General features: G+C 51.7%; 3 protein-coding genes across 3 annotated transcripts; 1 reads left to right on the top strand and 2 right to left on the bottom strand.

Annotated features, from left to right (window-relative positions):
• Positions 1–727: 727 nt before the first annotated feature.
• Tax1bp3 (Tax1 binding protein 3) lies at positions 728–5,631 on the bottom strand. The gene is made up of 4 exons (XM_021654632.2): positions 5,450–5,631; positions 2,447–2,566; positions 2,019–2,096; positions 728–1,718 (listed from the first exon to the last, which is right to left on the bottom strand). Exons 1-4 carry the CDS (start codon positions 5,486–5,488, stop codon positions 1,581–1,583), a joined length of 375 nt encoding a protein of 124 aa, XP_021510307.1. The 5' UTR covers positions 5,489–5,631; the 3' UTR covers positions 728–1,580.
• Positions 5,632–5,690: 59 nt separating this feature from the next.
• Positions 5,691–6,582, top strand: Emc6 (ER membrane protein complex subunit 6). Its single transcript, XM_021654633.2, has 2 exons — positions 5,691–5,842; positions 6,027–6,582. The coding sequence occupies exon 2, from the start codon at positions 6,075–6,077 to the stop codon at positions 6,405–6,407; it is 333 nt and encodes a 110-aa protein (XP_021510308.1). The 5' UTR covers positions 5,691–5,842; positions 6,027–6,074; the 3' UTR covers positions 6,408–6,582.
• Positions 6,583–11,318: 4,736 nt separating this feature from the next.
• P2rx5 (purinergic receptor P2X 5) lies at positions 11,319–22,558 on the bottom strand. Its single transcript, XM_021654628.2, has 13 exons — positions 22,126–22,558; positions 18,707–18,857; positions 18,138–18,209; positions 17,376–17,451; positions 17,194–17,290; positions 16,982–17,062; positions 16,599–16,737; positions 16,093–16,226; positions 15,840–15,933; positions 15,665–15,730; positions 13,540–13,622; positions 12,682–12,849; positions 11,319–12,149 (listed from the first exon to the last, which is right to left on the bottom strand). Exons 1-13 carry the CDS (start codon positions 22,260–22,262, stop codon positions 12,080–12,082), a joined length of 1,368 nt encoding a protein of 455 aa, XP_021510303.1. The 5' UTR covers positions 22,263–22,558; the 3' UTR covers positions 11,319–12,079.
• Positions 22,559–24,819: the final 2,261 nt, after the last annotated feature.

The raw sequence follows: 24,819 nt of genomic DNA on the forward strand, positions 1-24,819 counted from the left end.
CAGTAGTATAATGTCAGGTACGGAGGAGGCTGAGGCAGGAGGCCACATTTCAAGGCCAGCTTGAACAATGTAGCAAGACTGTCTCAAAAAGGGTAAGTTAGGAATGTGGCTTACTGGCAGAATGCTTGCCTAGAGTGCAGGCTTGAGGCCCGTGGTTCAACAGCACCAGAAAAAAAAGAGAGAGAAATAAAAAGTGCTACCCTTTAAAAACAGATTTTAAATTCCAGACTTTCTTTAGGAGAGGGTGCTATGGCTAAAACTAGACACTGAGCATGCTAGACACATACTCTATCACTGACTCGCACCTCCAGCCTTCTGGGCTTCCCTTTACACTTTCTGATTTGGCAGTGATAGGCAAGCCCCTGAGTGACATCTGCCTAGAATTCCCAGCCCCTGCAAACATCTGGGTTCTCTCATAAACCCATGTGCCTGTGAGGTTCCTCTCAAGTGGGAACTGAAGCTATGCTACACGAGAGGCACATGAGTGTTTCACTGTGACAAACACACTCCAGAATTCCCGTAACTGCAGTAAAGGCGCTTGCAGACATTTCCACAAGCATCTCTACAAAGGCATAGTGTATTCCCAGTGAGGTTTCTAAGGTACCAGCAGAAACAAATAGGCCTAGGAGTTGGGCTTTGCCCCAGAACAGAAGGTGATAGGCTAGACATCCTTAAAACCAAACCACCCTCCGAGACACCTTCCCAGCATCTCAGCAGAAACCCCTGGTGAATTCCAGCTTTGTTTATTGGGTACAAGTGTTGAGCATGGGATAGCATCATACTGTCCCATTTCCATAGTAACCAACTGGCTTGGTCACATGCTACAAGTTGCTGCTTCCAGATGTGTGAATTAGTAAGCTAAATTCAAAAGGAGAATTGACTTTTCCAAACAGTAAGATAAAAACACTTTGTATCAAAGTTGAGACTTAAAAAATACAAAAGCTAAATCCACAGGGTAGAGAAAAGTGGCAATTCTGAGAGCTGCCCTGAAATGTCAGTCTGGAAACTTTATAAATCATGTAAGCAGGTAGACCCTGGGGAGGCCAGCACCCATTAGGGGATGAAGGTAGTGGGAGCCTCTTCCATCCAGGTGGCCTTCATGCTGTCTCTGGCATGTGTGGGTCCAGCCCCAGGCTGGGCACCATGATAGGGGAATTATGGGGAGAGGCACTGAGGAGATGGAGATGACACAGGGCAGGGCCAAGCCCATCAACCAGAGCAAATAGGGGAGATGGCCCAGCCTGGCATTTCCAAGCTTTGGCAGCTCTCAGAGGTGTTTCCCGACTGCTCAGCCTGCTGTGGTCAAGCAGCTGGTCTCAGATGGAGACTGGTTACTGAAGACTGGATCCTACTCTAGGCCCTTACTTCCAATCCTCAGCATCCAAGAGAGAGCACTGGTCCCAGGGCCTCCGACTGGGGGGTGAGGGGCAGAGAAGTTGGCTTGGACCTTTGGGATCAGCCATTAACCCTCAGAGCTGGGACCCAGCACACAGCAGAAGCCAGAAAGAAACACAACAGAGCGTGGATGCGTTGTCACTGTACAAAAAGGTTGGCAGGCACACGTCAAGACTGGCCGACTGCTAAGACAGCATAGACTGCTGTACAGCCTTCTGCAGAGACTGCCGAGTCACTAGAAGACGAACCACCTCCTCCGAGCGCTTGGTGAGCCGCTTCCGAGCTTGGTCATGAGTGACCATGGTCATATCCCAGCCATTCACCTGGTCCAAGGAGAAAACACAGGCTCCTCAGCTCTTCACCCTCTAGAATCTGGAAACAGGGTTTTGAGGACCCCAGGCTACCCAAGCAGGCCCCCAGGCTAATATCCCCTAAAGCTGAGATGCCCAGCATTCTAGCAGAGGCACACAGGACAACCAGCTTCCTTAGGGGCAAAATCAGCATAGCTTCTAAAACCCATTTCAATGAGTTGCTCCTCTCTATGAAGCTGAGGTCAGCCCTAAACCCAAGTGCTTCAGGCCCTCTCATCCAGACCTTGTTTTCCTCCCTTGGGACAACTGTACCTGCATGATCTTGTCTCCAATCTGCAGCCCGGCAATTTCAGCAGGACCTCCCTCAGACACTCGTGTGACGTAAATACCCTGGAAAGAGGCAATGCAGGTAAAGTCCTGTGGGCACTACATTGGCTCTCCACCCACAGAGCCCATCATGACATATTCTCATACTCCTTTGTCCCTGTCCCCACCTTTCCTACCAACACATAAACCACATGGACTGTGCTGTGACAGCCAGGGGCCAGTACTGATGATGGCACCTCTGCTCTTCCACGCTGTCTCAGCACGCCTTCTACCTAATCCCACTAGATCATTTAAGATTGTCTAAGGGGGGGGGGGAGTCTGTTCTTTCCACACAGGCCCAGGAAGAAAAAAGCTGCCACCTCAGGCTTCTGTGCTGCGTGGGGAGGTCTGGGACCATAGTGCTGCTTACTCACCTTGTCTGTTTTATCTTCAGAGAAGGGATTCTGGGAAGGGTCCTGGTCAATTCCACCTCCAATACTGAAGCCCAGGATTAAGTTCTCACCTTGACGCAATTTATGAATTTCAACTCTTTGCTGGTGAAAGAAAAGACAAGTTGAGGGTAATGGGTAGGTAAGTGGAGAGAGATTAATCTCTGTGCCCAGCAGCAACTTCACATTGCTTGGCCAGCTTAGAACTATGCCAAGAGGTTGGGGCTCAGGGCCCTCTGCAGAAATCCAACTGATCAGCTGTCTGGGAGGTTGGCAGTTGGGTCTCAACACAGCCACATGGACCCACACACACACATATACCCTTTGCCTGCAACTTTTCCCACCCATTTTGCATCCTTGATCAATATGTATTCTGGGCCTGCTCTCTTCTAAGAGGCAGAGAGTACTGTGACTACTACAGAAAAGACGCCCATCTTTTGGGGGCAGAGGGAAGCACCCAGAACAGGAGATCAAGCCCTGAGAAAGTGCAGACACTTGCTGAGGCAGCTCAGATTGCTGAACAAGCCATACCAGAGATCATGCAAGCCAGGAAGTACATGGGATAAGTAGAGAAGTGCTTCCTGGTCAAGGAGACAAGTGTGTCAAGCACAGGCACAGGACCAAGAGAGATGGGGCTGAAAGATGAGACTGTGGGGTGTAGGCTAGTCATATAATCTCCCCAATCCTCAGGTCCTGTGTGTGCATGCAGTGTAACAATATTCCAGGGCTCTCAGGCATTCTCTGGGGTTGAGGTCTCCAACTGAGGCCTTTGAGAAGCCTCAGAAAGCATCCTGCAGCCACTAGAGGTTTCCTCCAAAGTTGAGAATTTTAACAGAGAGCAGTAGCAGTAGCTTTCTGGACTTCAAAAGGCTTCAGCAAAGGTAGGATCATTTGTACCCAGCTTTGAGAAATGATAGTGTCACCACCGGACCACAATCTTTAACCTACTGGTACTCAAAAAGAAGGCAGGAGTAGGATAAGGCATTGATGCTAGGATGGCCTCTGGAGTTATCAGTAGGGGAATGGGTTCATGGGTAGGAAATGGAGGCCTGAGAGCATGCGCTGCTTATAAGTGGTGATCCACAAACAAGAACTGACCACGAGGAACTGAAGCAGGGCACCCTATCATGTCTAGATTAGTGTTTTTCAATCTGTGGGTAATGACCCTGGGGTACAGGGTTGAATGACCCTTTCACAGGGGTCACCTAAGACCATCAGAAAACATTTACATTGCTATTCATAACAGTAGTAAAACAATAGGCAGTAGCAACAAAAGTAATTTGGTGAGGGAGGGTATCACAACATGAACTGTATTAAAGGGACACAGCATTTGGAAGTTTGAGAACCAGTCTAGATGAACATAACTATCACTGTGGGAACCCAGGTAGAGTGCAGTGTCAGGAGCCTTCTGCACAGGTCCAGGAGGCAGATCTCTGGGGCTAGAGTGCAGGGGAAAGGCCGTAATGTGGCTGCAACCAAATCAAGATGTTCACTCTACTTGAGAGGGTGAGACTGGGCGGAAGCATCTCCACCCCGTGAGCAATCAAGACTTAGAAAGGCCAGATCTGCCTTCTTGTGCTCAGGCATGCACCTGCCGTTAGGATTGGAGGACTGTGCCTACAGCCTTAAGACCGCCTGCCCTGCCAAGAGGGAAGAGGAGGAAACATGATCTAAGGCCCATTTGCCTGGGGCTTCCTGCCCAAAAGTGTAAGTGCCTCCCGGTGTATCTTACACCTCCCTTCACAAGGTCCAAAACAGGATAGCCCGGTCACTGGTTTCAGGGAAAAGTCAGGCAGCAAAATGGCTCTCCTAGGTCCTTACCCCCTTTTTTTCCAGATAGAGTCAAGCCTGGACTCCTTTCTGGAGCAACTAGGGAAGAATCCTAGAAAAACCAGGCTTGTACAAGCGGAGTGAAAACCAGGAAGCTGTCCACTGGCCCAGAAATAGTTCCCTCTATCCCAGGCCGGCGCTGAGGCTCAGCTCACCCTTCCATTGCCACCTTTATCAGAGGCTTCGTCCCCACCCTCTTGACTCTGGGAGCTCTTCAGCACTCTAGTCTAATATGGCCCATCCCTACAGATCCAAAGTTAGGACTGTGGAGCTTGTTGACTCACACCTGTGACTCCAACACTTAGAAGGCCAGGGCGGGAGGGCTGCCAGAAGTTCAAGGCCAGTTTAGAGTTAAGAGTAAGGCCCTGCCTGGGGAGAGATCTGGCGCCTTCCAGAAATCTTCCTTCATGGCTGAGCACTGAAGCGTCTCTCTGGGAAGCATAACCACGTCTGCCTCGGCAGGCTCCATCAGACGGTGACCTTGGTGTTCAGATCTACGCCCTCCCTCCTGTTGCGCCTGATACACAAGACAAACCCAGCAGGCGAGCCGGTAAAAGGCTAGAAGGTTAACTGTCATGCACCAAGGGCTGAGTATCCTGAAAAGTTCAAGAGACCAAGCCTTAGCCCTCGAGGGGTCGGTCCCCAGAGCGAGGCCGGATGAGAAGGGGGAAGGGGCTGCTAGGACAAACTCTGGCCAGCCCCACCCCCTAAATCTCCTGCTAGGCGGCGGCAGCACTGTGCCGGCTGGAGCAGAGGAAACGCTTCCTCATTCCAGAGGCTGCGACTCACGTCGGCGCCCGCCCCCCACGGCCGCCCAGCTGGGGACACGGAGGCCCAGGGCAGGGGAGTTTTCTAACGCTCCCACGGACCGCCCTTTCTCCTGCGTCCTCCCGTTCCGCGCCTCCTGAAAGGTATCCACCGGGCGGCGGCGGGGCACGGGATCTGGCCTCTGCCCAAGCTCCGAGGAGGCTCTTAGGTCCCAGCCACTCCTCCGGGCAGGCACGGCTGCAGCACTAAGCACAAACTGGGGCTCTGCTCACCGCAGTGCACGCGGGCGCCTGGCTCCTATATTTTCTCAGCCTGTCTAGGATGTCAGTTTGCCACTCTGCGAAATGGGGGTTAGCCAAGAGGAGAAGGAGCCCACGCGAGCGCACTCACCACTACGGCGGTGACAGGCTGGCCCGGGACGTAGGACATTTCGACCCAAAACTGACAAGCCGACTGCACCCGGTGAGACCAGCAGCTAGAATGCCCGCGGCCGCGCCCTCCCTGGTTAACAAAGGGCAGCCCTGCTCGGCCCGCCCCCTCATGAATACTTAAGAAGGCTCCGGCCAATCAGCAGCCAGAGCGCTGTTCGGCTTTCGGGAGTCCCGGGACTTGTGGGCGGGAGGAGGAGCGTGCCCCAGGCGCAAGCGTGGAGGCGCGGGCGGAGTTTGTGCGCCTGCGCAACCTCAGTCCTCCCAGCAGTCTCCAGCGCAAGATGGCGGCGGGGGACTCTCCAGTTTTTCCTGTCTGAGGAAGCACGAGGGACTGTGTGCGGCTGTGTTCCAGGTAACTCAGCGAGCCCGGCGGACGTGCCGCTGTCCCAGGCCGGCTCGAGCCTCAGCTCCGGCGGCCCGTGGAGGTCAGAGGCCCGAGGCACGGGGCGGAGGCGCGGAAGCCTCAGGGGGAGGAGGCGCCGTGCGCTCCACTCGCCGGGCTTCGGGCGCCGCTTGTAACTTGGCTTTCTCCGCAGTTCGGCGTGAGTCCGCGAGAAGGCAGAAGCCGAGCCGCGGCGGGTGCGATGGCCGCGGTGGTGGCCAAGCGGGAAGGGCCGCCGTTCATCAGCGAGGCGGCTGTGCGAGGCAACGCCGCCGTCCTGGATTACTGCCGGACCTCAGTGTCAGCGCTGTCGGGGGCCACAGCCGGCATCCTCGGCCTCACCGGCCTCTGCGGCTTCGTCTTCTACCTGCTTGCCTCCGTCCTGCTCTCCCTGCTCCTGATTCTCAAAGCGGGAAGGAGGTGGAACAAATATTTTAAGTCACGAAGACCTCTCTTTACGGGAGGCCTCATCGGAGGCCTCTTCACCTACGTCCTCTTTTGGACCTTCCTCTATGGCATGGTGCACGTCTACTGAAATGAGGGCGGGGTGACTTAAAAGAACATTGGCAAGACTCCTGCAGAAATTAACCGTGTAGACTTACTTAGTTTTTAAATTGTTCGAATTCGCTGCTTGTTCTGTACTGTTATAATTTATGTCTGAAGACAGAGAGCCTGTAATATTCTTCAGATTAAATGAAGTGTGAACCTTGTCGAGTTCTTTCCTGCCTTAATGTTTAGCCACGCGTTGAAGTCGCCAAGATTGGCTCCCTGGAGAGCAGGCACTAGGCCACATAGCCAGTAATTGTCTTGGATTTACACCTAGTATGTCCAGAGGGACCTATAGGGCTTACATGAGAGAACATTAACGTTAACATGGTAAGAACTGGTAACAGCTCTTGTTACTAAGTGTTCTCTATGTGCGGGCACTGTGCCTCATACTTTTTACATCGGTCATGTTTTCATTCTAGCAATAACTCTATGCTACTGTTAACCTCCTCTGAAGAACCTGAGGCACAGAGAGGTTTCCATCATCCCCTCCCAATAACCACTGCTTTCAGGTGTGGATGAAATCAGCCAAGTTCCAGTTGCCTGGTCTCAGCTAGCTGCCTTTCCTATAAGAAGAAATGCAAGCTATTTTTCTAAAATGTGTCCTGTGGCAATTAAATAGGTTATTTGGCCATTTAATCACATGAGTTTGTTGAGTGTAATGCCTCTGACTATATGTTCATTTGTAACCCTTCCTTGCAAGGAAAGTTTAACTGAAAATAAATAATTGTGTTAGACTTGTGATAAACACGTTGCACATGGAATTTATAGTCTAACTGGGGAGACTAGGGTTGCCTGATTTTACAGATGCCACAAAAGAATACACAGAAGTACCAAGTCTGAACTAGGTTTGGGAATGGAGTCGAGGAAGGCTTGAAGAAACAGCATTATATCTGAGACTAAAAGCTTAAATATCAACCAAATAAAATAAGGAGAAGAGGCTACTTTGAGAAAAGAGCATGAAGACCCACAAGGCAGGAGGATGGTAGCCTTTTACTAGACCATGACGGTAATCCTGACGAGTCGTAGAAGGCCTTGAGTCCATGAATCAAGACATTAGTGGAAGTCTTTAAAAATTGTAGGAATTACATGAATTGGTGTAATCCCCGTAATCCCTGGATACTCAGACCTGAATCCTGTTTGAGGTTCTGGGCCACATGCTTGCATGTCATGCCAGGGAGCTGAGGTCACAGTACCTCCCGTCCCAAAGTACCCACTGCTGAAAACCCTTACATGCATGGATTATATAGCTCCCACCTCTTCAGGGATTTCTCTTAGGTGGGAAGGGCTCAATCCTGTAGTTGAACAGTAAATTTGTTGCAAATGTTTGTGGCTTTAAAATATGTGGTGACTGATTTTATATCCCTATCAGTTTTGAGCAGAGGGTAAATTAATTTCAGGTACTTGACAGCATTTATCCAGTAGAAGTACTAGCTTTATCGGTTTTTCTTAATTCTATGTAGATTATGTATGTCTGTATGTTCATGGGCCTGAGCTATCAGCTCCCTGAAGCTGGAGTTACGGTTGTGCTAGGAACAGAACTCAGGTCTGATGGAAGAACAGCAAATGCTCTTAACCACTGAGCCATCTCCTTCCTTGTCTTTTAGCATCTTTTCAAGAGTCTACTTAGGGCTGGCAAGATGGCTCAGCCAGTAAGAGTGTCTGCTACCAAGCCTGATGACCTGGGTTCAGTCTCCAGTACCCACATTGTCAAAATGAAAACCCAACTTTGACCGTTACAAGCACACTGAGGCACATACACACACACACAAACTATAAAGAATCCCCATACTTTGACTTGACTGTCTTTGCATGGTAACAAGGAAAGTAATAATATGTTATTGTTTCTTGTGTGTACCTTTTTATATCTAACCTTACAGTTTCCCTCTATGTGGGGTAAAGCTTAAAAGGAAAAAAAAAAGACATTTAAAATTGGTGCCTTTTATTATTTTAAAGCCAAATAAGTGTCCAAAAACACTTATGTCAGACAGGTCCCAGAAAGTGCCTGCCATCTTGGTCCATTTCACTTTATGCTGGCTGAAGGAAGACCAGCTGGCAGAGGGGGGTGTGTGGCTAAGTGGAGCCCCATTCAGCTGAAAGATGCTGTGGCTGGGGACTCAGACACCTGAACAAGTTATGTTCCACCTTCATGGTGGGCTCCCCACTGAGGACAGCTGATGGAAATGAGAGAGCTATGACCCATTCGCTTTCATGGCTGATTACCATGTCACACTGATAGCACCCAGTGTATCAGTTTCGTGTTGGCCACATGGTGATGCTTCCAAAGGCTTGAAATAACTGTTAGGACAATACTAGATGGCCTAGTTTGGGCTAGGGATTGACACAAGGAATTCTTCAGATCCTGGAAGATAAGAATAGGAAGGAGCTCTTGGGCTAGGACTGTAGCCAGTAAGCCAAGCAGTGCCCAAAAGGGAATAAAGTGTTTCTTCAAGCTTAGGAATTCCAGTTCCTGATTTAAAAGCCTGGTTCCACCCATAGAGGCTATGATGGGGATCAGGAGTTTGAGGCAAGCCTGGACTACGGAGGAGACCCCTGGGTTTTTGGTTTTTCCTCTAAGCTGCTGGTTTCCATAGATGGATGAGCTGACTTATATCAAGGTTATGCAGAAGGCAAGAAGTGTGGGGGAGAAAGGGCTGCCACAGGCAACCTTGGCAAGGTAGGCAGCCCTGTGAGCTGCTGTAATAAGATCTAAGGGGGCCTTTCTAAGCTTGGGCCCCCTAACATGCATCCAAGAGTCGACCTAGATAATTTTGCTGGCCCAGAAGGAACAAGCTAACACACTTGTCAGGAGTGAAGTGCTTGACCTCACAGGCTAGGCAGTGGTGGCGAATGCCTCTAATCCCAGCATTCAGGACAAAGAGGCAGGCAGAGCACTGAGTCGAGGCCAGCCTGGTCTGCAGAACAAGGCCAGGGCTGCAGAGAGAAACCCTGGTGGGAGGGTGGGATGGGGATTGACCTGCTAGACTGGACACACGTAAGGGACAGCTGTATTGCCCAGTGTCAGAACTTAGTGCAACACCTGCAAGGACAGGACACGTCTCGAGAACTCAGTATTTGCTGACAATAGCCAGGAAAAGGCATTTTCATTCCGATTAAAAAAAAAAAAAAAGAGTGGACTGTCCCTAAGCCACTTCAAAGTAATAGCAGGAGGAGCCAAGCTCTGCACAGCCATGACCTGTGGCCCTCTTGTTGCTCCTGAACAGAACTGACATGCTGAGTAACAAGGAAGTCAGCTGCCAAAGTGGATTGTCCAGGCTCTCACTTTTAGAAGGAATGGCTTGGTGACATCTCCAGACACAGTCGAGGGTGCTGCTTGCCTTGGAAGAGGTCCTGCTGTGAACACCACTGCCCTGCCCCAGTGGCAACAGTCCTCACTATTGATTTATTTATTTTTTTGTTTTTCCAGACACTACATAACTCTGGTTATCCTGGAACCTGCTCTGTTGACCAGACTGGCCTCAACTCAGAGATTCACTTGCTCTGTCACCCAATGCTGGAATTAAAGTCATGTACCACCACAGCAAGCTAAGAACATTTTTTTAATTATTTCCACATGTATGTGTGTTTTGCCTGCATGTATGTCTGTGCACCACTCTGTGCCTGGTGCCCACAGAGGCCAGAACAAGGCATCTGATTCCCTTAAACTAAAGTTACAGGAGGTTGTGAGCCATCATATGAGTGCTGGGAATTGAACCTGGGTTTTCTGAAAGAACAGCCACGCTTCAGCCCTCCAGCCTTTTTTCTTTTTTGGAAGGGGACCTCCCTCACTCTGTTGCCCAGGTTGGCATTCCTGAGCTCGGGTGACCCACTGCACCCCCACATGCTAGGTCTACAGGTGTGTGTTGCTCACCCAGCTGCCAGGCCTCTTCTGATTACCACCTGCAAGGCTGCATGTGGAGTGGGGGCCCCCCAGAGAGGAGGTCCCTGGTGTCTAGAGAAGCACCCAGACATCACCTGGGACTCAACTTCAAGGTAGAACTTGACAGTTGACAACTTGGTCTACAGATGCTGAGCTCTGGGTTTCTCGCCTTGGATTCTTGCAGAGACCCTCCATGGGATAAGGGAGGACATGCCTGCTAGCTCCCCAGCCCTCTATTTAAATGGCTCCCAAGTCTGTTCCTGACTCCTAATTTGTTCCTATAAGAACAGAGTTTTTCCTGAAGGAGTGGCAAAGTAGCCAGATGGAGCCTCAGGGGAAAAAAAAAAAAAAAAAAAAAAAGATGAAAGAAAGGGATGTCTTAAAAACAAAAACAAACAAAAACAGCACAGAACTAGCTACATCGACTGGGCTGGCCTCAAGCCCAGAGATCCACCTGCCTCTGCCTCCCAAGTGCTGGAATTAAAGGTGTTCACCACCATGCCTGGCTACTTCTATGCTTGTGAACCTTTAAACTTTGAATTAGATTGGGTATCACCTCAACAAAATGTTTGGATTGAAATAAACTGAGTGACTGCTGTCTCCTGAGTGAAGAGGGAAAGCCAGTGAGTGAAGAGGGAAGGCCAGTGTAGAGACACTCACCTTCAGTTCCAGCACTCAGCAGGCAGGCAGGTGTCTGTGAGGCTAGCCTGGTCTACATAGAGAGTTCCAGGATAGCCACAACCACATAGAGACCCTGCCTCAAAACAGGGTATGGGAGAGGGACAGCTTGGTCTCTGGGCAGCATGTGTAAGTCACCCAAGCTGCATTAACAACATGTGCTTACAAATCACTTTGGGATCTCAGGGAAACTCATGTGGGTAGCATTAGGGAGAGGCCTGCCACCTCTTCTGCATTTTTGTCAGGCTCTCTGGAGAATGAATGCTGGTCCATGGACCCCACTCTGAGTTCCATGAAATGAAATGCAATGGGGAAGGCATGGGACACAGGTCCGGGATGACCTTGCAGTGAAAGTTACCCTTTATCACCTTAGCGCATCCAGGCTGAGCTTCCGAAAGCAGAAAGAAGTCAGTCAGGGACCCACCAAGCAGCAAGAGCCGAATCACACAGGCAAGTCTGTTTCTCAGAGAACGAGCTAGTGGCTTACCTGCCTTCCCTCCCCCGGGTCACCTAGGAGCTCCAGGAGTTTCCAGGTGCCGCCTTGGCTACCTTTAAATTTTTACATATGGGGGTAGAGCTTAAATGTCCCCTGGATGTCATCCAACAGTTTTGTTTTTTTCTGAATAACCATCATTCTCTGCAGGGACTTGTCAAAGTCTTGGCTAGAGGCTGAAGGAAGGCCAGACTGGCTGGGCTGGCTGTGATGTCTCTGGTGAGAGTGACATGTATGTGCCCCACCCTAGGGCCAGGTCAGCGTCTCGTTTAAGCCTCTCAGATGGGATTAAAGTTCAGCATGCACCGGTACATGTGTACTGCCTGTATGAATAAATGCATGTCCAGCTGGTTCAGGTAAACAGTCTCGTACCACTGAAGCCCCCATCCTGCCCGTGTGCCTCCTTTCTGTATCTAAGCCACTCTGGCCACCTGGAGCCCTCCACACAACAAAAAGCTGCAGAAGGATCCCACCCAAGCTGGGTGGGGTTGAGGGGGCTGTTCCCAGAAGCCCTATCCTGAGCAAGCGCCAAGATGCTTCTTCCCAGTTCAGAGCTGCGGCCTGTCCTGGCCCCATCATCTTTGAATCTGTTGTCTGCCAAGAGCTCTGGCTACGTCCTCACTGTTTGCAAGATCTGTGGCTGCTTTGAGTACAGGATGGTGTTCTCCTGGAGGCCAGACCTTGGGGGAGGGGTGCACAGAGAGGCAGAGAGAAGGCAGTCAGGAACTCTCACAGGCATGGCCTTTCTGAGAGTACATAGCAGCCATGGCCTCTCTCTGGCAATGAGCAGGCAGGCACAGCCAGGGAGAAAGAACACCATCGTAGCCGCAGCTGAGATGCATGCCAGGGTTTAGGCTAAGGACTGGGTCGCACAGAGCCTCCCACAGCTGTAAGGCTGTGCCAGACAAGTAAGGTGGACCTGCAGGTTAGGGGATTAGGCGGCGGACCAGGCAGTGACGGCTCCCGGAACAGCTGTGCTTAGATCCCTCAGCCTGGCCTCACTGCCCGCAGCCTCCACCTTTCTCTCTTTAGCTCCATCCCAGGCTGTATCTCAACTTTTCCCCCAGCTGCCAGCTGGAGGGTACCCAACCTTAGCAAGGAGTGGGAATGGGGCTGAGAAGGACCATCCTAGGACTGGGAAACTCCTTCTGGAGGGAATCCCAAGCACCCTCTCTGCAGAGGCCAGTCCCCACTGGTTCCACAGACCCTCACCTGGCAAGCTCAAAGATCTCCTGGCAGTTGCTGTTCTGCTTCCTGCCACTCTGGGCAAGCTCTGGCAGCTGTCCGTCCTGCTGAACTCCCTCCAGTGGCTTGTCCTCTGGCGGCTCCTGCTCCAGCTCATTGGCCTCAACCTCAACACTGGCCTCTTCCTTCTGACCCCTGGGTGAGACATGGCCACAACCTTCTTGGTGTACTGACAGAGAACTACACCCCCAGCTGCGCCACACTCTTTGCTCCAGCAGAGCAGCCTATGGCCAGGTGTGCTGTGCCAGCTAGATTCAGGCTGCTTCTGGGGCAATGCAGACAAATCGCGCAGGTCCACCCTGCACCCACAGACTGGATGCTGGGGCTGAGGAAGGGCATGTTGTCTGACCCAACTCCTCATTCTGGTCCCAGCTCCTCCAGAATGCCTTCTCCAAGGACAAGGCAAGAACTCCTTTCCTTTCTTGTCACCCCAGACCCAGCATCCCCTCCATGCTGTGTTCTGTGTTCCAGTGTGAAGTGCACACACACACACACACACACACACACACACGTACACATTTCTCCCTTCAACCTCAGGCCTCTGGACCCAAGTCCATTTGTATAAACCAGTATTCTCATCTCACAGATGGAAAAACTGAGGCCAAAGGAGGCATGGGGCTTATGTAAAACCCTCCTGTAAAGAATTCTTCTGCCATGCAGCCTGGAGAGACGTCTTCTTTCCCAAGTGTTCTGAACCAATCCCAGTCTTGTGAGGCAGACCCTCACAGCATGCCATGTACACACCCAACCCAGAACCAGCCAGATGAGGCTCTAGCCATGGGCTGGGGAGGCCCTCTTGGGCCACAGTGGGGAAGGTTAACTCACCTCACTTTCTCAAACTTCTTGTCTCGGTAAAACTCACTCTTTCTGATGACATAGATGAGTACCAGGTCACAGAAGAAAGCCCCCTGCAAAAGAGTTGGGAGCTCTAACTCAGAACCCTAGCTTCATACTGCCCGGAGGCTGCAACAGCTCAGGAGCAGAGAAACCACCTAAAACACGAAGAACTAGCCCAGAAAGGGGTGATGTCCAGGGGCACAAAGCTACTCTGCGGAAGGTCTGGGTTAGATGGGGTGATACTGCCAGGTTCCATGAATGAAGTTCCCCTCTCTGCCCTGACAAGCTCTAAAAGCTTCAAGACACATTTGCTAAGAATCTACCAGCTGCCAGGTTTTCACTGGAGTGCCAGAAGGATGTAGAGCATAGAGACCCTCTGCTGCAGGGGACGAGTGGATTATGATAAGGAGTCACTAGTCCTAGAATGGGAACAGGATGGGGAGCAGGTGGAAAACAGCATTCACTCAGCCTGGAGAGCAGCAACCAGGCTGTCTTGACAGTTGAATTGGAGGCCTGGAATTGTGGAGAACCAGCCCTGGCATCACCAGTAAATGCCACAGGGCCTGTGGGGAAAGAGCAAAGGGTGCTTCTGGGAGTGAGAACCAGCTGTCCGAGAATGCTTTGGGGGTCCTTTCTGGGGAGGCAAGTGAGTGGCAACTGTGATGGTTTGGAGCAAGCCCTCTAGCGGCCAGTGTAAGATGGGCTGGCAGGCATCTTAATCTCAACAATAAGGGCACAACTGTGGTCAAGGAAAGGCAGGAAGCCTGAGCTAACCCAGTCGGAGCAGACTGGCTTCAGATCAGAGTATGTTGTGTGTAATGCCTGTCTGCTCCAGCAGAGGGCAGCTCTACCTATACAGCAGGGCTGGCGATGGTGTTCCTGAAGGCAGAGGGAGCATACAAGTCTTCCTCACACTCCAGAAATGTCATTTATCAATTCCTCAGCCTTCACCACCGCCTTTCATTGCACCCATCACCTTCATTTCACGGCTGCATCCCTAGACTTTATCCACATTGTAAGAGTGGATACACACAGCTAAGGATCCCTAAAAATAACTGCCTCAGTCAGGAACACTCCACTTGGGGACTACTCGTTGGTGTTTGGTTTGGTTTGGTTTGGTTTGGTTTGGTTTGGTTTGGTTTGGTTTGGTTTGGTTTGGTTTGATTCTTAAGACTGGGTTTCTCTGTGTATCCCTGGAATTGTGTATTCCACAGCAGGGTGCAGTCCTGGAACTTGCTCAGTAGACCAGTCTGGCCTCAAAGCAACTGCCTCTGGCTCCCAAGCCCTGGAATCAAAGGCATGCGCCATCACGGCCGGTTAGGGACCACTCTACCTCTGTTAAGACAGGGTTTCTCAATCTCAATGCAAAGTCAGTCCTGGATCCTGATAGAATCCTTCAGTGCTTGCTTGGGCTGCCCAGGCAGAGGGAAAAGGCCTTTGGAAGCCCTGGCAGGGAATTTGCTGTGCTGGCAAGAGGCCCCAACACACAATGACCCCCACAACTCCCACATTTATTCTCCTCCCAAAAGTACCAAGGAAGTGCCATTTGCAGGAAGCCCTTCCCTGCATTTTTGCCATTTCCTACCTTAGAAGCCACTGTGGATAGCTAAACACCCACCCATAGGATCACAAGACTATCTTCCTTGCTCCTCATCCTTTGACAGGCAGGTTCTTGGCTGGAGAGTACTTTTAAGCAGCACATTGGTGAGGAGCGACCTACTGACACTTAGTGAATAGAGATCTGGGATTCCTAAACACACCCAAAGCAAAAACATTCCTGGGCCCCAAATGCCAACAGTGGTCAAATTGGCATAGCCTAATTGGTTTCCCATTACCAGAACTGGAGATAGAGATTTTTAGATACAGGATCCCAAAGATCCCAGCTCACACCAGGACTGGAAAATGATCCACCTGTGAGCCACACACACACCCCCCCCCAAGCTCAAAGTCAGATCGGACAGTCGAGGCCCTCTGGGGCAGCTGGCAGGGTGTGAAATCACCCTTGTCCCTGTGACTTCCCAGGCCTCCTGTGTTCTGGGCACAGCATGCTCCTGCCAGGCGGTTAATTACCTCCCTCTCCTTAGGAAGACAGCAAGGCAGGGGAAGTACTCACAGCACCCATGAGTGCCAGCCCGGAACCTATGTTGATGACTGTGGGGATGATGTTGAATTTCCCTGCCTGCAAGACAGAAACAGCCAGGTGAGTAAGGCAGCTGGGCCCCAGGAGCTCCCCAACCTACCTGACCCAGCGACTGCCAGGCATTGCAATGGGAAGAAGATCCACTTACCTTGCCATTAACTATCACATCAAAGCGGATGCCATAGGCTTTCATTAGGTCTCGGAACTCTACCCCATTAGGGTCACGGTAATACCTGGCAAACCTGGGGAGACAGAGGGTGTCCAGACCTGCTCACTGAGGCAAGCACAAAGACAAGGCTTTCCCAGCATGCTTAGAGCCATCCCCTGAACCATGCAAACACTGGACCCAGACTGGTACAGAACAGAGTCAAAGTCACCAGGAGCGCAGACACGGTAGTTACCTGAAGTTGTACCCAGAGGAGACGGATTTTGTTTGTTTGTTGTCCAGACGGTTGAAATAATAGTGTGGATTGCATTTAGAGGCAGCTTTATCAAGGTCACAGTCCCATTCAATATGGATTCCTATTACACCACCCTTGACACAAGAGACAGGCTGAACATTAGAGTTATCTGTAGATGGACAGAAATCACAGGGTGGTCCTTTCTGAAAGCCAGACAAGTGGGCCAGAGGTCTGGCATGACCACACTTTACACAAATTAGCATGTGCCCATGGAGTTCCTTTCAACTGTTTCTGATGATGCCCTGGGGTCAGAAAACTGCCTAGCAGGTGCCAAATCAGCCCCACCCTCCCACCCTAAACCCCGACTGAGTGCCTGACACAGCCAATCCTGACAGTAGAGAGCTGAGAACAGGGACAACCAGCATCGCCCTGCCCCTCCCCCACCCTCACCTTCTCACTACAGAGCCCAGGTCCCCAAGAGGGCTTCCTGAGCACACGCTACCCACCTTCAGAGCTATGTCTTGGAAATCAGCCCCTGCCCAGCGGACAATGGACCCCAGCCGGAAGATGGGACAGTAGAGGTTGTTGGGGCTGAAGCGACAGGTCTTCAGGAAATTTCTGTTGTCTGTTTCTAGCACATTGGCTCTGAGAGGAAGCCGTGACAAGAGGTGAGAGACTTGGTTGCTGGCCCAGACAATGGGTCCTCTGCCAGATGTGACCTTTCCCCAGCTTGTATCTTTTTCCCTTCAAGAACAGAGACCACCTCCAAGCAGAGGAAAGGACGCCTCTGCTCGTTTGGTTATTTCACACCACGCAGACCTTGAGCGGAGACGGCCACAGGGAGGGCCCTCAACCCCGCTCCCCGTCCAGTAGCCAAGCCCCAACATACTTGGAGAAGTTGAACTTGGGGAAGCGAATGTAGTTCTTTATGAAGATGGTGAAGCCTTCAGCGTCCTTCAGGAGGGGCTCCCTGAAAGCCAGGCCAGACAGTCTGAGCAGGAGACCTGCCCCTCCCCCATGACTCCCTCAGACCTGCAGAGTAGGGAGGCCCAGGAGACTGCGCAGGCAACTCCTCTGGGACCACAAGCCACAGGCACTCACGCTGGCATGGACCTTGTCTCTACTGGGCACCAGGCAAAGATCTCACAGGTGCCCCGGGTAGCGTTCCCCAGCCGCAGACACCGGCCAGTCTTCAGCCCTGCAAAGAAGAACGGGGGCAGTGTCCTGGACCTTCCTGTTCACCCACCTTTGCTGCTCCGGCCCCAGCCACTCAAGGCCCTCACCGTGTCCAGCCACAACAGACTCCCCGGCTTGGCAGTCAGTGTCCTCAGAGCACTCACCGTCAGGGATGCCTTCACGCTACAAGGAGAGAAAGGTGTCTGCAAGGGTTCCCGAAGCCCAGGCCCCTCAGAGAGAGAAGAGGGCTTCTTCCCTGGCCTGAAGCCATGGGCCCCTTCAAAACCTGTTTCTCAGAAGATGACAATGCAGCCACTCCTGATGAGATCTGATAGACTAAGATCAGAAGGAAGGAGAGGAGGACCTCCCCTATCAGTGGACTTGGGGAGGGGCATGTATGAAGAATGGAAAGGGGGGGTGGAATCGGGAAGGGAGGAGGGAGGGGCTCTTGGGGAAATACAAAGTGAAAAAAGTGTAATTAATAAAAATAAATAAATAAATAAACAAACAACTGTTTCTCAGGCTGGAAAAGTGACTAGGTAGTTGCAAACATCTGCCCCAAAAGCTTGACATCCTGAGTTTAGTCGCTGAAAGCCATAGGCACATGCACTGGTACGAGCCCCCCCACACACACATGCACATACACACAGGCATATGAACACACATGCACACACATGCACAGGCACATACACACACAAATGTAAAACTTAAAAAATATATATGAAAACCCATTTCTCCCCAAGGGTACGTGGGTAGCAAGCAGTGGTTACACAGCGCTTTGGCAACCTTGAAGCAAACCCTGTTTCAGGAGGACTGTCTCCACAGCAGGGGCTGCCCCACCCCTCCCCAGCACACACGCCAAGTCAAACCTCAGCACAGATGCCCTGCCGCTGGTTAGGAGTCACGATCAGGTTGGTGACCACGAAGAAAACGTTCTCCCCCTGAGGAGGCAGACAGAGTTTGAGAAATCTCCTCCTGGCCCCTCAGGAAGACTCCGCCTGGTAGAAAGTGGACCTCTGCACGGGGCTGGGAACAGCAGGAGCCATAAAACTGGTGGTGACAGTCCATCGGTCTGATGAGCCCACACTTTCCTTTCATGGGCAGTTCACAGCTTTGCCTACCCCGAGCACTTCCATCCCAGCCCTCAGCCCTGGTTCCACAGCTGTGAACAAGCCGGGGAGTTATCCCCAAAGGCACCGCCATGTGAGGGAGGGGTTCTCTGTGCCAGGTCACTCTAGGCCCCACGTGGTCTCAACTGACCTAGACCAGGCCTGGTGCAGAAAAGGAGACAGGGACACCAAGGGGGATAGGGCCTAGCCAGGGTTGCTGTCGGTATCTTGAGCCAGGGAGATGAGGAATTCCCTGGGATACTTCCCATGTGACCCCCCAAGCCACCCCCCTCACCAGCCCAGGCCCCAGAGACAGGCAGTAGTCTGACCTGGGACGGGATGACAAAGTCGGCTACGTCCCACAGCCGCTCCCCAAGCATCGTGGTGTTGGTATAGGCTACCCCTTTGACCTTGGTGACCACAGCACTCTGCAGGGAAGTGTCAATGTCCTGATAGCTCTTCTTTATCAGAAACACCCATCTGTAGAAACAGCGCAACAGGCACGCACCAGTCACGGAGCTCAGGCTGGAGGGAGGACCATATTAGGTGCTAGGCCGGTAGGGGCACGCACCTAGGAGTCCGCCTGTCCCACAAGCACGCGCCCTGCTTGCAAGACGCTAAAGCAGGAAGATGGATGGCTGAAGGCCATCCTGGGCTACAGGGCGAGAGGCTAGGTTTTACAGAAAATCTGAGGCTTAGTGGTTAGGAGCACCTATAGATCTGGCAGAAGATTCATCTCCATTCCAGGCTCCCACAGAGTAGCTCACAACTATCTGTAACTCTAGTCCCAGTTCTGACCTCCTCAGAGCACACACATGGTACACAAACACACATGCAGGCAAAACATTCACACACATAAAATAATAAAATTAGTAAACCTAAAAAAGAAAGAAATTGCTGGGTGCAGTGGCACACACCTTTGATCCCAGTACTGGGGAGGCAGAGGCAGGTGGGTCTCTGTGAGTTTGAGGCCAGCCTGGTCTACAGAGTGAGTTCCAGGACAGCCAGGGCTACATAACAAGATCCTGTCTCAAAATACAAATAAATAAATAATAAAAAAGGAAAGGAAAAAAGAAATCTGAGGGTAGAGGTGTTGCCTAGCAGGTATAAGGCCTTGGGTTTTGTGCAGGAAACAAGAAAATAAATAAAGATAAATGAAATCTTGTATTCTTTCATACTAAAAACCGGAGCGGGGCCAGCAAGATGGCTCGGTGGACAAGAGCACCAGCCTCTAAAGCTGATATTATGAGTCTGACCCGTCCACACGATGGAGGGTGAGAACAGACTGCCACATGTGTGCGTGCTAACCCATGCTCATATATGATGCACGAAAAACCAAAAGGCTGAAGAGAGTGCCCAGCGGGTAGCAGCACTTACTGCTCTTTGAGAGGACCTGAGTTCAGTTCCCAGCATCCGCAGCAGCTTGCTGGAGCCACCGTAACTAACTCAGGTCCAGGGGTCTGACACCTTCTGGCCAGGAGCACCTAAACACGGTGCACAAAAACTTACACAGACTCGCACGCATAAATAAAAATAATGAAAAAAAAAGTGCCAGGCAGTGATAGCACACGCCTTAATTCCAGCACTGGGGAGGCAGAGGCAGGCGGATCTCTGTGAGTTCCAGGCCAGCCTGGTCAACAGAGCAAGTTCCAGGAAAGTCAGGGCTACACAGAGAAACCATGTCTTGTAAAACAAAAACAAAACAAAATTAAGACATAACCAACAAAAGCAAACAAACAAACAAAGTTTGGTCTCCTTAAATTGAAAATATTTGCCTAGGACACTATCATGACAGTGTAGCTCAAGCTGGCCTCAAACTAACAGCAATCCTCCTACCTCAGCAGCCTTGAGAGTGCTAGAATTATAGGTGTGTGCTGGCCATCACATCTTTCTAAAAGGAAACAAATGCTTAAAGTGTGTGTGTGTGTGTGTGTGTGTGTGTCTGTGTGTGTGTGTGTTTCAGGTCCCCTGGAGGATCAGGGGCTGTAAGCCAGTCTGCTGGGAACTGAACTCTGAAAGAACAGCAAGCACTCCTAACCACCCAGACATCCTTCCAGCCCCTAAAAAGAGAGACTTTTAAAACACGATGGCCCATGTCAAACACCAAGCTCCATGCACACAACTCACCAACTGATCCTAGTTAGCTATCAGCCAGCTTCACCACTCTTGGGGAAGCTGGGAAATGAGGAAGAAGCCAGTGCCGTGTAAAGCAGTGAGTGGCAGGTGTGCTGGCGCTCCAGGGAGCCTGAAGGTGTCAACCAACAGGTGTCCATTTCCTCACTTTGCGGGCAGAGTTGAGAGCCTGGACCATAAACCATCACATTTTCAAGGAACTCTGAGGAAGTTGTAATTCTTTTTTTTTTTTTTGTTGTTGTTGTTGTTTGTGTTTTGAGACAGGGTTTCTCTTTGTAGCCTTGGCTGTCCTAGACTTGCTCTGTAGACCAGGCTGGCCTCAAACTCACAGAGATCCACCTGTCTCTGCCTCCTGATTGCTGGGATTAAAGGCATGCACCACCATGCCTGGCTTGAAAAGTTGTGATTCTTGAGCAAACCTTCCATTTTTAGCAGAGAAATGCTAGGCCTGGTCCAATTAAAAACAGTAAGCAAATATTCAACATTCATTTATTCCTTTCATACCTTTTTCCGAGTAAAATAGCATCAGGCCCTCTTATCATGGCATCCCCAGACTGCAGACAAGGACACTGAGCAAATGGCCGATCAGATTGGCTTATGGAAATCCAGGGAGTGAGGGAGAGACAGTCACTGGAGACCACACCTGGACTGACGCTAACAAGTAGGAAAGGAGAAACCGTGGCGGCTGAGGGGGAACCGTGGCAGCTGGCAGAGGAACAGCAGTTCAAAGGCCCTGAGGTGGGACCCTGCCGAGTGTCTTAAAGCTAAAATTCAGGAAAGGATAAGAATGCAGCCATTACCCACATCTGCAATCCCAGCACTCTGGAGGCACAGGCAAGTGGATCTCTGAGTTTGAGGCCAGCCTGCTCTACACAGTGAGTTGAAGGACAGCCAGGGCTACACAGAGAAACCACGTATGGGGGTGGGGTTGGTGGAAGCAGCCATTAGAAGGCAGCAAGGCTAGGTCAGGACTGCCCTCCCAGGAGCAATAATTGCGTTCCATTTAAGGAGGAAAAGAAGGTGAGCTGCACTGCCCACAATGGCCGCCTCTTCCACCTGTGCCCTCTCTCCTAGGAGCAAGGCCTAGCTGTTAAACCTCAAACAAGCCGCCCGCGGGCTGTGGGCGCACGGCCTCCTGCTAGGTGAGCTGGTAACAAGAGGGCAGTAGAGCAGCTGGACACTGGCGAGGCTGCCCGTGTTTCCCCGTGAGCTAACCCTGAGTTCCAGAACATGCCAGTCTGATGAGTTGGCCCAGCCAAGAGTAAGCCAGTAGTGCTCAATGCTTATAAATAACCTGCTGGGTGCCTGGGCCAGCTGTCAGGCCAGAGCCAGGGAGGCCTCTGGGACAGCTGGAGCCCAGTGCCCAGGCATCCTTGCCTGCTGGTCATGGCTGTAATACTGGGAGCTCCGGTCCTGGGAGAAGGGCTGCTTACAGACAGCTTCAAACCAAGGTATCCAGTCGCCCCACGTTTCACAAGGCACAGAGGGTCCCTTTTTCAGTTTCCCAACCCTACACCCAAGGTCCCTTGAGGGCCGACTCCCTGAGGCCCTTGTGTCTACACCTCCCCCCCGCCCCCATCCCCCGGCTTCAAAAGTCCAGGGGCCAAGAACTCACATGAGCAAGTACAGCAGGATGGTGAGCTGCAGCACCCGGTAGAGCAGCCCCACCTTCTTGCTCTTGGCGACAACGAACTTTGCTGTCTTGTAGTCGAACAGCGACAGGACGAACCCTTTCCAGGCTGTCTGGCCCATACCGCCAGCTCTCTCCGGCCCCCACCGCCTCCAGGCACCTCCCAAAGCCACTCCGAGCGCGCTGCCGCAGTCCTGGGACTCCACAGAGCTGGAGCCAGAGAGCTGGTGCGCAGACCCGGGCGCGAGCTCCGGGCTGCCGAGACTGCGGGACTGCGGGACTGCGCGTGGGAGCGCAGCGGCCGGGGAGCTCCGCGGCCGCCTCCGCTGACACAGTGACACCGCCTGGCTGTGCCTCCAGCCACTGGCCGGCAAGGACGCGCACTGAATGCGGAGGCGAGCAAGGAGGGAAGGTGCTTTCCAAGGCGTCTTCCCCGCCCCTACCTCCGCCCACGGGACTCGCTCGAAGGGAACCCGGTGGGGAAATAGAGACAGGGTTCAGGTGGGATCCACATAGAGACAGCTACTAGTCGGGACTGGTTTCCAACTGCCCTGGCCTCGCTTCTCAGGCTATTAGACAGGCTTGTAGGTCTGTGGCCGCCTGTGGCTGCTGTAATCAAGGGGACGGACGGGACGTTTCCACCACTTCTATGGCTGGCAGCGAGGTTTGTAGGGTTTACTACAAGAAACTTGTAGGGTTTACTACAAGTTCCTGGAGTCAGGGATCAGCGGTCCCAGTCAGGTATGGTGGAGTAGGAAGAGACAAATCACCAAGGCTTGGGACCCTAAAATATGCCTAGAAACAGAATAGTCCCCAAAGAAAGATGAGCCCAAAGCCATCCTCTTAAGCAGAATCACAAGGTGGGGAGGAGGAGCTTGGGACAGGAGCCTGGTGAAGGGCTGAGGATGGAGGCTTCCTGGGGTGGGGTCTCCATGCAGTGAGAGGCTGTGTGGTGAGACACTACAGGGCTGGTATGCGTGGTGAGGGGCTGTGCACGTGCTGAGGCTTCGGGCGTGCTGATGGGCTGTGTGCCAGGGGCTGAGGGGAAGAGCTGTGCACACTGATTTTCTGCACCTGTGTCTGGGCGCGCCACCCCTGCTCCTGGCCCTGGCCTGCCCCAGCCCCATGCGAAGCTCACTCTAAACTAAAGAATCTAGAAGTTCGAAGGGACCCTGAAGTCCACCAGGTGTGTGTGATCTCCAAAAACAAAAGTCCGAGGGAAAAGGTCCCCGTTTTTGCAACCAGATGGAATGACTATTTTTTAAAAAAGAAGGAAGCCGGGTGTGATGGTGGGTGCACACCTGTGATCCCAGCACTTGGGAGGCAGAGGCAGGTGGATCTCTGTGAGTTCAAGGCCAGCCTGGTCTACAAAGTGAGTCCAGAACAGCCAAGGCTACATAGAGAAACCCTGTCTCAAAAAAAAAAAAAAAAATTTTTTTTTTTTTTCAAATTCCTGGGCTTTGCCTTTGGATTTCCCATTTATTTTAAGAAGGGGTGTAGAACTATGCATTTTGTTCTTAAAGTGTCATTTGGAAACCATGCATTGTTATAACTTTTCCAGCTCAACTTGACCAGGTAAAAGGCTTTTTTTTTCATACATCCAAAGTAATTCCCATCCCCACTCCAATCATTTCTGTCCCATGGTCCCAGCTTAGTCCCACAGAGCACTTTTTTGTTTTTGTTTGTTTTTGGTGTGTTTTTGGTTTTTTGAGACAGGTTGCCCTGGCTGGCCTGGCATGCTCAGAGATCCTCCTGCCTCTCCTCCCGAGTGCTAACTAAAGGCCCCTCCACCAGGCTAAGCACCCTCAATGCCTAGGATGATCCCACTGATTTGCTTACTTGTCTCTCAACAAGACCAGCGTCTCTAAGAGGATGGGAGCCTTGCTTTGGCTAACCCTGTCCCGCAGCAAACATCCTGCCACATGCTAGTTCTAAACAGGCCTGCTTTCTTTTAAGCGTATTTGGACCTGCCGCTCTGTTATGGCCCTGGAAGCTAAAGCCATCCTATCTTCTGCCAGCCTACACCTCAGCCCTCTCCTGACATGGCCTGCCAAAAGCTGAGGAGGAAGCAGTCACAATGGTGTGAAGATGCCCACCACCTGAAATTCTGCTCCATCACAAGGTGGTGAAGAGGGAAGGTAGGCATTCTGGGCTGGAAGGCTGGAGAGCTGGAGAGCTGGTGGGAATCCCCAAGACATCTAACCCTGAGAAATACTTGTCTAGAAAGGATCCCATAGCTCACAGCGCATCGGCCTGAGACGTCAAGATGGTGTCATAGAAGCAGGGGCTTCATGTCCAAAAAGCTTGTCCTGAACTTGTAAGATGAAAGCTTCATCTGAGGCAGTGACCGCCTAAAAAATCATCCTCAGAGAGAAAGAATAGGTGCTTTTCTTCCTGTTGCTGAGGAGGCAGCAAAGTATACAGCCTTCTGAGCATGTCAGTGTCAAGTGATGCCCCACTGCACCTGCCCTCAGGTTAAAAAGACTAAAGACCAACCAAACCTTTCTGAGGAGATGACTTTCCTCCTTCTTGTGTTAGCTGTGGTCTTTGGGACAGCGTGTGGCTTCTCTCTGCAACCCAGTGCTGGGGGTGGGCAGAAAGAGACAAATCTTGGGGGCTCACTGGGCAGCTGAGACAGCTCAAGGTTTATTGAGAAGGACTGAAATAAGTAGAGCGCAA

Source organism: Meriones unguiculatus, chromosome 7 (genome assembly GCF_030254825.1).
Source record: "Meriones unguiculatus strain TT.TT164.6M chromosome 7, Bangor_MerUng_6.1, whole genome shotgun sequence".
Taxonomy (NCBI): Eukaryota; Metazoa; Chordata; class Mammalia; order Rodentia; family Muridae; genus Meriones; species Meriones unguiculatus.